Here is a 15,577-nt window from a genome sequence, read left to right on the forward strand (position 1 = left end):
AAAATGAAGGTACTCTTAGTTGTTATTGGGTAATGTTAAAAAAAAGACTCCTTATCTTAACTTATTAACGATAATATTTACTTGACCTGAATTGTCACATTGAATAAACTTGTGCTAACTACTACCCTCACTGTGTTTTTGTGGAGGAAATACTAGTGTCGATGAAGCTTCATGAAACACTGTCATTATTTGCCGAGTCCACTAGATGTCAGTCTTTGCTCTATAATCTATTACTTTGAACAACTATTCTATTGAAACCTCACATCTTTTAAAAGAAAATATGACACTGCTTCATGAAGCTTCATCGACACATCACTAGGAATTACGGTTCGTGATGGCTTGAAAAAAATAACTAAAATATTCTCAGTAAAAATTATAGTTTTATTTTAAATTTAAAACAAAAATAAAAGCAGGGAATTCTTTTTTAACAACTTTATTTTTCCACCATTCACAAAAAGCTATGAGCTTGCCGGCTTTCTCTGGAATCCATTGTTGTTGTCTAGTGCGTGTGCTGAACGGCGACATGTCATAATTGTAATTATTATTTAAAACCGAACACTTCAAGCTCAACAGCGAACCTTGCAATCACTGGCTGTGTGTTGAGTTTTAAAACCTAAAATGAAGCGAACTACAGCGGTTGAACTAGAGCTCAGAGCCATGTGTTTATGAAAAGTTATATAAAAAAAAAAAAGGTTAATTATAGCTTAAGTTCATATAATGACACAACTCGTATCTGAGATCTGTGAACTCTTAAGTTCCACCGGAGGCGCTGGATTGCAGGGAGCGACACGTTGAATAATACAACACAGACTCTCGCTCCATAAAAAGAGCCAGACACCCCGAAGCGTGACTGTCTATTTCAGAACTAAATGAAACCCTAATTTTCCAAATGAACCTAAAGCAGTACTTAGCATTCTTGAAACTGCTGATGATGACTGTAATCCACTGGGAGAAGTGTTTACGGAGGCGATACATCAGATCAGGAGTAGCTTAACTATGACATGTACTTTGACATGGGCCCATAAGTGCACTTAGTTTAAGGTTGTTAAGTGATGATTTAGAAGTCTCTTTTAATATGTTCTCCTCTTAGTCTGAGGTGTTAGGTTACACTAGTGATGTGTCGATAATTAACTTTTAAAATAGTACCTAAATATTTGCAAAAATACATATTTTTTCCAATGTAAAGGAACATTTGTCTGTGTGATGTGTTGATGAAGCTTCATGAAACAGTGTCATTATATCCTGAGTCCACTAGATGTCACTCTTTGCTCTATAATGTATTGCTTTGAAAAGTTATTCTATTGAAACCTCAAACAATTGTAAAGCTGATAGCGCCCCCTACTGTCCTCTGAAAAAATACGACACTGTTTCATGAAGCTTCATCGACACATCACTAGTATTTATTATAGACTGCTATGCAGTTGATCCCATAGGGATGAGTGTGACATACAGAAAAAAGGGTCAAAGAAAATCTACTTTTGATACAATATTCAACATTTTTTCACACCTGTGTTCACTTCAGAATCTTCTTTTCCTTTTGACCTCAGACATCCCCCCCTCCTGTGCTTGTCATCCCTTCATCCTCCTTTTCTTATTCTAGTTTTAAAGTCAGGTCAAGTTTTTTAAACTACTTGTATTAAGTGTTTACTTTTAATTCAAAATATTTTTCTTTATTAACACTAAGTAGCAACTGGTAGAGAAAAGAAATATCTGAAAATTTTCATTTTATTTAATTGATTTATACTCTCAAAATGACTTTTTTCGTTTGTTCTCGACTTTTATTTTTTTATCGATTTAACTTTTCATGAAAATGTGTTTTAAAAAAAAAAAGAAACGTTAAATGTCCATGTAAAATAAGGTACTTGTCATTTACCAGTTGTTCTACCATATACACTACCATAAGGTTTATTTTATTATCTTATATATATATATATATATATATATATATATATATATATATATATATATTGTATTATTGTTAACCCATTACTATCTGATGTTTCTTTTAAAGCAAGACTAGAGTCTACAGAGATGTTTGTGCTGTTAAATAATCCAAATTATAATCTGACTATCAAAATACATGTTCCTCATGACTCCTCAGACTCAGAATCATTACCAGCATCACATACTTAGAAGTGGAAGAGATTCATCGCTGCCCTTTGGCTCGTTCCTTCCACTCGCTTCCTTGTCTGTCAATGTCAAGCCGGAGCAGCCTTTTAAGAAGTCTGTTTGATGATTTGACGCGTGATTCATTTATGACATGACGATTGCACTTTCATCAAGCAGTCTTACAGAAGAGCCTGCAAATGATTGCAACGGGAGGCCAAGAGTCAGAAATCTAAGGAGGATGCTGCAGACGAGGAGTTATGATTAACACGAGTCTGTCGACCCACATGTGCTGTTGAAGAAACTATATTTCCTGGTCTAACCGACAAACAATGGAGCGCTGACTTATGAGAGGATTTATTCCATATCTAGTCGGTTCCAAAAACTCAGATGTGTTAACTTGTTAAACATAAATTAAGTCCACTAGTCATGCAGTTTTACATTACTAGTGAACTAGTGAAGGTTAAAAAGCATACTAGTAAACTAGTGAAGGACAACATGCCTACTAGTAAAGACGTTTTTGGCATTGCTAGTGAACTAGCTGGCCACAACGTTTTGACTAGTAAACTATTAACAGTAAGACAGTTACTAGTTTACTAGTACAGCTAAAAACAATTGGGCTTACTAGTAAACTAGTGAAATAGTAATAGACAAACAGTGTACACGTTTACTAGTACTGAGTGTTCTGACTGTACTAGTTAACTAGTGAGGTCCGAAACGTGTACTAGTTAACTAGTGAGGTCCGAAATGTTAACAAGTGAATCCTCCCTTCACCATCCTAGTTTACTAGTTGAACTATCCATGTAGTTTTACATGACTAGTTCACTAGTGAAGGTTAAAAAGCATACTGGTAAACTAGTGAAGGCCAACATGCAGTATTTACAAGTATTTTTGGCCTTGCTGGTGAACTAGCTTATCCCAACATCTTAACTAGTAATCTAGTAATAGTAAGACAGTTACTAGTTTATTAGTCCAGCTAAAAAAAATGGGCTGACTAGTGAACTAGTAATTGACAAACGGTCCACACGCTTACTAGTATCGAGTGTTCTGACTGTACTAGTTAACTAGTGAGGTCCAAAACGTGTACTAGTTAACTAGTTCACCTGTTATATTGTGAATGTTCACTAGTTCACTAGTCAAAAAACAAATCATCTTACTAGTGAACCAGTAAACATGTAGTAATTAAACTGAGCAGAAAGGCAGGAGAGGGGTGTGGAATATTCTCTAGTAAGCTTAATTTAGGTTTAACTAGTTAAACTGTCAGAGTTTCTGGAACCTTCTAGTGAACTAGTGTGTGCTTTTGACATGTGATATCAAGGATATGGAATAAATCCTCACTTGACTTTCCATAGCAGACTCTCCGCTTGATACGGGGTGACAAGCTTTGGAGAAATCGTTGGTTAGTTATCTCAGTTTAACGTGGAAATCATTAAAGATCTTAAGTCGAGCAGTTGCACTTTTCTTTTTTTTTCTTTTTTTTTTTTTTACAAATTCTGCTGCAGTTTTCGGGATTTGCCAGGCAGCGGTTAAAACGCTGTTGCAAGACTTGCATCAGAAATGTTGGGGAATTAGTTGAAGGCGAAGACGTGAACTTTTAACGCCTCCTCGCTCGCCCTCCTTCCCTCCAACTCTCTCTCTCGCTCTCTGTAAAACACCTTCTTTCTTTCTGCTCTTAAACCCACAGCAATTTCTGGAACTTCAGATGTCTTCCGTGGTACCGGGAGACTGGTGTCGACTCGCGGTGCCTTAATTATTAATCCGACGTTATGTGCCGGCTGTTTGATCACTCTGGCGGATCTGTGTGATTCATATTTATCGGCTTCCCCGCGAGACTTCTCGCTTTTGCCATCTTGTCAGACGTGGGTATCTCAACCTAATGCTACCTCGCCACCAGGGACTCACACTCATGCCGGTTTCATGAGAACCTCGTCCACGAACATGTAAGTGGAGTCGTACGTGGATCGCCAGGTTGACGACCGTGTTCGGCTTTTATATCGATAAATATGTATAAAAAAAAACAACAACATGGCGGCGCTCTCTCGCAAGAATCGCCGTTAAATATTACAGCCATCTTTAAAGGAGAATTGTGCAACCTTGGGACCATCTGGTTGGAGTTCTGAGAATTTGAAATGCTCTTTGGCTGCATCCATCATGTCAGGTTTACTGGCCAAGCGAGTGAAAGGGACTGACCTCTGGGAGCTGCTGTGTTGCAAGAGACTTTTTTTTTCTCCCAAAAACCGGTTGCACAAGCTCCCGCCGACCCTTGTGCAACATTATTAATATGTTTTTGGGGCCTTTTTTTGTGAGATTCCTTATCTTTGTTGTGTGATGGAGCACTTGTTGAAAAAAATACGTGTCCCCTGTTTCCACTTTGGATGCTTTCAAACCATCTGTACTTTCTAACTGAGTCTCACATGAACTACTCACTCGCCAGAATGTCTCCCATTTCAAACTAATTATTGGATTATTGAATACTAGTGATGTGTTGATGAAGCTTCATGAAACAGTGTCATTATTTCCTTAGTCCACTAGATGTCACTCTTTGCTCTATAATCTATTGATTTAAAAAGTTATTCTATTGAAACCTCAGATCATTTTTGGCGCCCCCTACTGTCCTGAAAAATAAGACACTGCTTCATGAAGCTTCATCGACTAGGAATTACCGTCGAAAAATTTTTGCGGTAAAAATTATAATTTTATTTAAAATTTAAAACAAAATAAAAGCAGGGAATTCTTTTTTAACAACTTTATTTTTCCACCATTCACAAAAAGCTATGAGCTTGCTTTGAAAAGCTATTATATTGTATTTTTAAGCTCAGGGCGCCCTCTACTGTCCTCTGAAAATATGACACTGCTTCATGAAGCTTCATCGACACATCACAAGTGAATACTTCATCAATACTACATATTTTTTCTTCCTTCCTTCTTTCTTCCTAATCTTCGCTCATCCTCCCGTCTTTCTCCCATCAACACACCTTTTTCATATCTTTAAATCACTATGTCATCAGCAAACAGCATCATCCGTAAAGACTTGGTCAAACCTGTCCATCGATGAATTTTCCTTTCTCATTCTTTCTCGTACCTTTACAAATATAACTATAAATATAACTTATAAACTAACTTGAATACACGCCACTTCTACAGCCCGACTGTCCGCATATGAATGATTCACAACCCTCACATACTTCTTAGAGGCTCACGACTTCCTGATTTTGTACATTTGGGCAACATTTACTTCCGTTCACATGATCCACCAGATAATAAACTTTGGCCTTCAAACATTATTTCCCGATTTTGGAGATGTTGATTTTTGACTCGTTTTTTTTCAACTTTCTGTAACGAAAATATGTCGAATTTTCCCATATTTTGAGGCTTCAGAAAACGACATTTGGGCAACACTTATTTCTATACAAAGAAGAATATTGTAAATTACCTCAATCTTGCCCTATACTATATATATAGATATATATATATCTATATATATATATATTTTATAATCTTCTGACTGTGTTTTCAGAGTTTTGTTCTTTATTATTGACATTTTACTTTCACAGTTCCACCTCCATATGCTGTTTCTCTGGATAAATGACTTCTTCTCCGCTCTAAGGCTACAGTTGCCATAGCAGCAGATGATGCCTATTTTTATGGGAGAAATGAATCGTCAGAATAAATACAAAGTTGTGATTCTCATTATGGTTGTGAAGCCTCCGCAGCTTTCTTCAAATCCACAGATTTATTTATTTTTGTTGGAGTTTCACCTGAATATTAAATTCCGTCTCTCCTCTCTCCTCAGCACCGCCTCGGTTCACCAAGGTTCCCGTCGACCAGATCGGCGTGTCAGGGGGCGTGGTGTCTTTCGTCTGCCAAGCCACGGGTGACCCCAAGCCCAGGGTCAGCTGGAGCAAGAAAGGCAAAAAGGTCAACTCGCAGCGTATAGAGGTGAGTCGGGTTGAACCCAACCGTGCGTCTCTCCTGCACCGTCAAAAATACAACTAATACTAGAGTTGTGTCGATGAAGCTTCATGAAACAGTGTCATATTTTTCAGAGGACAGTAGGGGGCGCCCTCAGCTTAAAAATGATGTGGGGTTTCAATAGAATAGTTTTTTAAAACAATAGAATATAGAGCAGAGAGTGACAACAACTTTTATTTTTAAATCTGAATTTGATCAGTAGATTGTGAATTGGTTTGATTAAAGTTCAACCCTGTTTCCATCCACATTGGCATATACAGCCTTTATTATTATCCTCTCTTTATTGTATCTATATTATTATATACTTTTGTGTATCTTTTGAATCATTGGCATGTTTCACAGTTGAAAGAAGCATTCGCCAAAATCAAAAAAGTCAGTTCAGCCCTCGCTATTTGGAGTCTACTGATTTAGATTTTAATCTGGAAAACCACTCGAGCAATTGTAGCCTGGCATAAACTAAAATGACGTACATTTACATTTGTGAAAAGTATAATCTCCTTGGTGATGTGAAACTGTTACTTACCACTCAAGAACTGTCAATCAGGAAACTGAGAATACACAACACTTTTAAAACTACTATAAATTCAGTGTTTGAAACGTCAAATCCATTACATTTTGAAAGTCAAATCGAAATACAGCAAAATCACAATGTTATGTGTAAGTTTGTGTTAGCATGATATAACTTTGTATTAATATTAGGGCAAGGTATTGCTCTGAAATTTTCGTTACCGATACCTCAACTTCGATCGGGTTCCTGAACGATACTTTTTCCAATACCCTGTTTTTTTAAAGATCAATTCTAACAATAAGAAAATTACCTAACTCGAGTTGTATTTTTCAGCACTGTTAATTTCCACGCCCAGCTGGTATTTTGAATAAAAACGTTTTTTCCAACAATAGGTAAATTAATGACGTTGTCTTTATTAGTTGTTGTTTTTTTCTAGAACGATCCACACATGATCAGGCTTAGATAATGCCTGTCTGTCAAAACTTATCAATGAAAATGAAGCGTATTTTGCCACGTTTAGGTAAAAGCTGACAAATAAATTCTCAACGTTCTGGCTTTTTCTTACCAACATCTATCTGACCTTTGGATATCGATAAGATTTTTGCAGAGTTTGGGGTTATGGTTAGGGTTAAGGTTAAGGTTAGGGTTAAGGTCAAGGTTAGGGTTAGGGGGGCTAGGTTTAGGCTGTAGCTTGTATATTTGAGGGATCATTTTCATTCCAAAGCTCATTTCAACGTATACAATATTGTTATAAACGTATCTGTTGCAAAATTTCTTTCCATTAAATCTTGGCTTTTTTGTGGGGGGAAAAAAGTTTCCCTTGATTTCGACACATCCATGTCATTTAGAGAAGTAGGATGTCTAAAATCAAACATCTTGTGACTTCGAAGTCGTAAGCTTTATTAACTTCCTGTCAGGGGATCTTAATAGTAGCACCTTCATAATAACCAGAGATTAGTCTGTAAGTCTCTAGCGAGGGTTTTCTGGAGCTTATCAAACTTCTTAGGAGTCGTCGTGACGCTCGCCGAGTCTTTCAACTCCTTGCACTTGAATGACTGCGGTCTCCAGCGCTTCCTCCTGCTTCTGTAAACTTCTCATCCTCGTGTTCTCCTTTTGTCCGCAACACGTTTATTTATTTCCAGGCAGGCCTCCCAGATGGCGCTGGTAAAAAAAAAAAAAGTAAAAAAAAAAAAGTCTTGATTGATGCTCAGTGTCTCTTAATTAAAATAAAAAGTTGCTTTGGTTAGAGACGAGCGCGGAATGGAAAGATTGACGCGAACACACTGCAGCATGAACCACAGGGGAGGGAGTTAAAAAGCAACGGGATGACAACGGCATTAACAAGGGGAGAGGAAGCCCCTTGATGGAGGACAACATAAAAAGACAACTGGAGTTTGAGCGGCTGCATTCTAAGTGGGGGAAACAAAGCCAAGGGCATGTTGGCGCCTGCCGGAGCGGACGCTTCGCTTCCTGCAGTTTAGCATTAAAAAATATATATATATATTTTGATTTGAGTGTGTGTTCTACCCTCCGGTCACACGCTTTGATATCGATCCGAACGTGTTTTTTTTAGACTCATTAGCAACTGAGCCACCGATGACTTCCACCGCTTTCTCAAAGTTGTGCTCTAAGATCTCAGCGGTGAGCTCTTCATCGCGGTGATGTAATATCCTTCCGAGACGTGCGGGGATCTCAACGTTTTAATCCGAGGCAGACGTGCGGATCTGAATAACGCTTCGTCCTGCGAGAAGTAAAAATGACGACACTCGGGGAGGTCAGTCTGCCAACATGTCTGCAATTACGTATTTAGTGTGGACACATTTTCTACGTGTCACGATTGCATTTCAGGTGTACTTTGTGACATCAAAATCATCGGAAGATGGTGGCGAAACACTAGAAAACACCTGTAATGGAGGGAAAAACATGTTGACAATAACTTCAGAAAATAAGGATCAGTACTTATTCAGGAGATTATTTAATAGGGGTGTGAGAAAATAAGGATATGAAGCATATTTTCTTTGTAATGATTTTTAACAGAACTTTACCAATTTATTTTTTAGGGGGAGTTGCTGTAAAATCTAAATTTATTTCATATTTCCAAGTATAAAATAAAATTGTTTTTTAATCACATCCCTTATTAAGTCCTCTTCAACTAAAAGTAGTGATGTGTCGATGAAGCTTCATGAAGCAGTGTCATTCTTCTCTGAGTCCACAAGATGTCACTCTTTGCTCTGTAATCTATTGTTTTGAAAAGTTATTCTATTGAAACCTCACATCATTTTTTAAGCTGATGGCGCCCCCTACTGTCCTGAAACATATGGCAATGCTTCATGAAGCTTCATCGACACATCGCTACCTAGAAGTACAATAAAAATCTTGCAAGATCCAGGCCATTACTGAGAATGAGAGGATACAGTTGAGTCAAGTAGCTTTGTCAAGAGTCATGTGATCTGTAAATCCTGTAACACTAGAGTCTAGTACTCGGAATACAACAATATGTCCTCGTTCCTATAGTATATATTACATTGTTGTCCCGTATTGTGATACACATCGTATCTCCAGATCGATTCAATACACACTTCTATTATTTACCACCATCAAAAAATGAAAACCCAACAAACATTTAAGCTACCTTTAATCAAACCTAACTTGAAGTAAATAAAGTCAGACCCGATCAGGAGGTTTCATGTGTGTCTAGGTCTTATAGCCTCCTTTTTTTTTTAAACTTAATGGAGAGCCAGCGTTACTGATACGTACAATTTTGATCAGATTTCAACACCTTACGTAACATAATACAGTACAAATATTTCAATAATTGATGCTCTTTTCATTCATTGTAAATGTGTCGGAAAGGGAGGCAACAGAACTCTTAAGAAAGTCAAATATGATCGAATTTTAATTAAATATATACCATATCAATTACATATCAGCTCCTCCTGTTAGGCCCATAATGTACTTGAACTAAATCAATTTTCTTCAGAAATTTTTGGTCTTCAACTGTACTTTTATACCTGAGCAACGTTGGGTAAAGCAAGGATTAACGTTTAAGACATCATGAATCTCAACGTCTACGTTTCTACCAACAGACCATCGAGTTTGACGAGGGCGCCGGCGCCGTGCTGAGAATCCAGCCTCTCCGGGCGCCGCGGGACGAGAACATCTACGAATGTGTGGCCGAGAATCCAGAGGGCGAGGTCACGGTGAACGCCAAGCTGTCCATCATCCGAGGTAAGTCATGCATTTTGAACCGTGGCGTCTACAGACTCTGATCGTTCACGTGGGCATCAGGGCGCTGTGCAGGTTTCTAGAACTGGGGTCCCCAACGTTTTTTTGCACCACGGACCGGTATTGGATCAGCATTATATTCACTGACCGACCTTCAGATACAAACAGTCAAAATAAATGGTACAGCTTTAGTGTTTTACTAGTTTTCATGGTTAATTTTTATTTTTAAACTTGACTTAAACTAGTGGTTTTAAAGTGTCAAGAGCCATAAGCTAATTTTATTTGGAATAAATACCATCTTTTTGTCAAAAAAACATTTCAGACAGTTATAACCAAAGATACAAATCGTTGTTCCTCATGTAACAAATGCCTCACGGACTGATACTGTTCCCTGGACCAGGGGTCTTGGACCTTTGGTCTAGAAGACAAACATGTCACATCTTGTGTTTCCACAACTTTCTTACTCCCTTTTTTTTCCTTTTGGCTTCTTTTCAAGTTCAGTATTTAAATATCGTCTGGTCAACCATTTGAACCAAAACGTAACGTAGTTTTCCGCCTACCTTTGCCTCGACTGTTTCTTCTTGGTCCTTCATGTTACTTCAAAATCAAATCCTTCTTCAAACATTCCCTTTGCAATCTCTTATACAATGTATCATTGGCTTCCAGCTTCCGTCCTTCACTGTGCTTCCTACTATATCCCCTCCTGCCAACTTATCTTTGTTCTCCTACCTCTCTCTCTGTTTAGTGCTTCAAGATGTTGCACAAATGAAGCCAAATCCACCTTCTTCGATGTTCATTTACATGTCAAATATCACTACAATTTTGTGTCCCTCGGGCGTCTTTTTCCCCTTTTTTTATTTTCCTCCACATACATTTCACGCCCTCCTAGTCAATGCACCATGGAACACAGGTACCACTTTGGGGATCTCTTCCCTATTTTATTACATTCTAATAGTTCTGTGTATTGGCAAGGATCTGGTGATACGATACGCATCACGATACATGTGTGACGATATGATTTATTATGATATATTGTGATACAGATTTACGGAACAACACTTTTCTGGCTTTTACAACGTAGAAATGAGCAAATACTTTCTCTTTCAACTGTGAAAGTGTTTGTAGGAAAGTGCTTCTCAAATTATTAACAACAAATGTAAACTTATATTAACAATGAAGTGCATTCACAGTTCGACAGTTGAGTGTTTATTTTTTCAACTTTAAACTCTGTTTTAGATGCAAAATGAGTCCAAACATCAGCTTTATAAAGCGGCAGGACTCTTTTGTATCCTTTCCTTTTCACTCATCGCTGCCATTTTGCTGGTTTTGTTGTTAATTTCGCACGGAGGAATTGAGGAATGTTGCTAACTAGTGGCGGGAGGTTTAAATGCAGCACACAAATGAATAAACACCGGGAATATTTGAGTGTTAATTGTAAAAATAAAACATCGAATGATTGTCTTCAATACACACTATTAAAATATAAATCATAAAATAATTTTGAATTAAAATAAAATGTTATTTCAAAGGTTAATAAAACAATTCTTTTTTTTTATCGATACAGTGCTATTCAATATTGCTACAGTATTGGGAATAAAAATATCGCGATGTATAGCGTACCCATACTAGTGGCAAAAAACCCATCCCTGCATTCATATTTTGCGGCTTGTCCATTTTAGCTTGGCCAATGTTTGCTATTTCTAGTATCGTGAATCATTTACTGCATCAACTTTTTATCCTTTTTTCCGAGGAAAGTTAAGAAGCCACTGCCCGTTCACAGAGTAGAGATGTGACTGTCAGATGTGATGATGTAAACCTATGATCTGTTACTTGATGGCAGTCAGAGCCTTGAGATGACCGGTGTCTCTGGTCTCACTTTAAAATACAGTACATTCAAAACAAACTCTGCTGATCCAAAATTTGATAACTAAAGGTTGACTGTTTATATTTCTCCTTCAGTTGAGTTAATTTTGAATAAATAATCTACTGTATAAATTAACAATCTGCTTGTACGACACTTGAAATTCCCCCGAAATAAAGCCCAACAAAGACGGATTGACGGTGCGGTAATTGAAAGCTTCGGGAGCCGCGAACCACATTTAAAGCTACAAGCCGGAGCGTGCGACTCTCATTGTGTTTCTATCCAGTCGTGTGACAGAGACCAGGGGGGGGGCAGAGAGAAAATGAAAAGTTATTAGAATCGGTTTGACAAGTACGTTTTTCTCCAGAGCCAGGGGTCGATAGCAGCTTTCCTGTCCGGGCACGACCAAACACCGGCCAAACACGGGAGTGTTTGATGATGTCGGGGAGTGGTTTCAGATGACACGGACCCCCCTGACATATCATAGTCAAGCCAGGATCACTGTAATGAAAATGTATGACTAAGGAAAAGAGGGATCTGAAGGAAACTGAGATGAATTCTGGTGTTCGGTACGAGGTCTTTGGCTTGAGATGAAGGCAGACTACAGTGGGTGGTGCCGACGCAAAGTAGAGCAGGTGAGGAGGGTGAAGCACACAAGGAGGCTTGGAACAGCAGCAAAGGATTATGGGGCAAGACACAAGAGGCACATCTATAGTAAAAAAAAAAAAAAAAGAGGGGAGAAAATGGGTCGTAGCAATGGGTGATAAGAATCTCTGGCTCTAATTTGAAGAAGATAATGTGCTAAACAGGGCAGGTAACCGATGCCATCCTCGGACCGAGACACCGGGATGTAAAGTGTTTGTTTTGTCGAAAGGTTAGGGCAGATTATTTTGGCTCGGATAGAGCCAGTTTAAGAAAAATCTCTAACGGAACCCCCAGGTGACCTAGAAAAGAATTTAAAACCAGACATTAAAAAACTTTTATTCAGCAGCACTGATGACTAATTTAGAAGCTGAATGCTGAGGTATGCGTTTAGGTTTTAAAGCACAGTATAGCAACACATGAATGCATTGAAAACATGTTTCAGGAATATTCATCTTTTATGTCGTTATTAAAATGATCAAAACACGGAGTCCGTTCCCATCCGGTTCTTATGCTTCGCTTCGTGGAGAAAGATGGACAATCAAGAGTGTGTCACGGGTCGTTTATTCGCTGCTCCAAGTCAAACAAAATACAAGCTTTACGATCGTGACCGGACGCACTTTATCCCGGCGACTGTACAGGTCAATGGTCCCGGGAGAAAAGGTTCCGATCTATAGAAACATCGCTGTATTTAAGGGAAATTTCCCAACCAGGGGGTCGTCCTTACCGGCCAAATGGTTCTTTCAAGTTCCCTGTGTCTTGATCCCCTGTAGAGAGACATCCTAGTTTGTTTTCTTGTAATCTAATCATTCAAATGTTCTCGGTGGAGGTTCCCGTCTTTTAGCCCCTCTTTCCCGGGTGTGTCTCGCTTCGTTCTTTGATCTACGATTTAAGGTGTGATTGGCAGATAAACAGATGTTTTAAATAACCGGTGTCGTATCTCTAATTCTGATCCAAGCTTGTCTTGAAACAGTGTAAATCAGTCTGGAGTGAAATGTTGATTGTGAATGTGTAGTCAATCGTTTAAGCTCTTAGATGAAGCGAGGAATTTATACTTTATATTTTGATTATCTTTTAGCATTAATTTAAGTATGGCGAATACGTATAGTGTATGATAATTTTAATCTAAGATTATTTTGTTCTATGTTGTTTACATCAGTCGCGGAGTTCTTTTCTTGCCACTCCAGAAGTGGCCCTTCGGTTCGCTGACCCAAGCTCAACTTCTGTTGGGGGCCGGTCCCTTCTGTGTTTTTTTTTTTAAGTCTGTTTAGAAGCGAGTGTGACATCTCCTTGACTTTACTTTCACCAATTTATTTTGTGAATAGCTAAAGAAAAAGAGGCCATCTGGCTCGCCGTCTCTCCCAAGAGTCCTTTGTTGAGACGTGCGAGAAGCAAACTCTGAAGATTTTCACCCTACAGTGACATGTTATCACGGGGACTTCTATTATTTCAAGGTTTTTTTTTTTTTTCTTCTTCTTTCATTTGAATTTGAGTTCCCACCTGGGTGCTGTCAGCTCCTGCCGTTATGAGTCGATCACGCTGTTTGTTTGCATCTACGATCCATGCTTTGCTTTTGTTTACGGCAGTTACGGCTGCCATTAAGGCACATTCCCAAAGGGGTGTTTCAGCGAAAGAAAAAACAGACTTGGGTGATGGCTGACGATTCCATCAATGCTGAAAATGTACAGCAGACGTTGAACTGTGGAGCAGCTTTTTTCCATAGAATTTCAAACACTTTTCAACGCACCGGAGCTATTTTTCTCCCAATCTCTTGTTCAAACATGCATTTTGACCTCCGCTTTCTTTTTGCTGAACGTTTTTTTTCTGCGGCGCGTTCACTGACGTCTTATGTCGTCTGACAAAAGGGATTTTGACTGGGTTTCGCCTTCGCGTCGTCTTAATGAGCTTCCGTCTCTAAATGCGCTGACTCGGCTTGTTTTTAATTCCCAGCACAAGCACTTTATTTGTATCGCCCTAAATACTTGCCGCAATTAACTTTCCCTGTTGTTTCCTGGTTCACAGAGGAAGAGAAAATGACAGAGAATTAAAAAAAAAGAATTTCATATCCCATCGTTCAATTGACATCAACAATACAAATATATATTCTGATATTTAATGGATATTTGCTCCAACTTAAAAGTGGAGTTGGAATAGATGCCCTTAATAAAGACATGTCTAAAGGTAGACCCATGGGAGTAGATCTTATTCGTACCCTGGATATATTAATTTAAGGTGGTATACAGTTAAAAAGGAGAACTGGATTAAGATCTTTTCCTTTTGGTCGTAATTGTCCAGGGATTGGGCTCTTTGTTTCCACATGAACATTTTATTTCGTGGACCAACTCGACCGCTGTGCTCATTTCAAATTTAGCTTGATGACATGCAGTATAAATGTCTCCAAGTTACCCTCTAAAAACTTTATAGCAGCTTTTGTATTTGTGCGTCTGATTTTACTAGACACACTCCAGGTCTGGCTTAGAAAGATAATTACAAACTATTTTGTTATTGTCAAGAAAATCAAAACTTTATCACAGCTAATCTCGTTTTTTTGATAATAACATTCAATGAATAAAAAAAAAACTATATACTTATGTGAATAATAGCTATAAAAAAAATACAATAAAAAATAAAGAATAGTCAGGAACAGAATGACAAGAAATGGAGGCAGACGGTAAAAAGGGACCATGAAACTTTCAACCAGGACTCGCTCCAGGCCAAAACCATTAAACATTCAATTTCCTGCCTTTATCTTTGGCTTTTTCTGTCCCTTCAGATTTTTGTCTCGCTCGCACAATATCTCTGTATTTTCCGAATGTCTATTTTGCAGCCGGGGTCTGCTTTTAAGCCGCAGCCATTTCTTTTTATTTGGGTTTTCGCCGTGCATGTGTGTGCGCGGCGGTTTTCGTGTGCGACTTGTTTACTCCAAGTGGTGCACTTATACTGAAGTCTGATCTCGGGGACTGGACTCTTGTCATTTGACTGAAATAAAAGCTAATGTATATGTCACAGCACAGATTGGAATCCAGTAGGATCTGGAATCCTACTAGTACAAATTGGAATTCCATGATTCAGTGTACTTTCCAAATATTTTGATGTAATCCAATCTCTACTAATATGGTATGGTGAAGTAGGATTCCAATCTATCCTAGTACAGATTGGAATTCATTGGTAGAATCTGGAATCTTACTAGTACAGATTGGAATACTGCAATCCTCCTAGTAGAGATTGGAATTCAGTAGTAGAATCTGGAATCCTTCTAGGAC

The 15,577-nt window shown here is 38.4% G+C and overlaps 1 protein-coding gene across 1 annotated transcript in view; it reads left to right on the forward strand.

The window, feature by feature from the left end:
• The window catches only part of ptprsa (protein tyrosine phosphatase receptor type Sa), a 267,112-nt gene that overhangs the window by 126,447 nt on the left and 125,088 nt on the right, over nt 1-15,577 (forward strand). Inside the window, exons 5-6 of the mRNA XM_087783494.1 lie at nt 5,900-6,045; nt 9,673-9,814. Coding sequence (XP_087639620.1) covers nt 5,900-6,045; nt 9,673-9,814 — 288 coding nt within the window. The remainder of the gene's footprint in view (nt 1-5,899; nt 6,046-9,672; nt 9,815-15,577) is intronic.

This window comes from Callionymus lyra, chromosome 2 (assembly GCF_982586985.1).
Source record: "Callionymus lyra chromosome 2, fCalLyr1.hap1.1, whole genome shotgun sequence".
In the NCBI taxonomy this organism is placed as follows: Eukaryota; Metazoa; Chordata; class Actinopteri; order Syngnathiformes; family Callionymidae; genus Callionymus; species Callionymus lyra.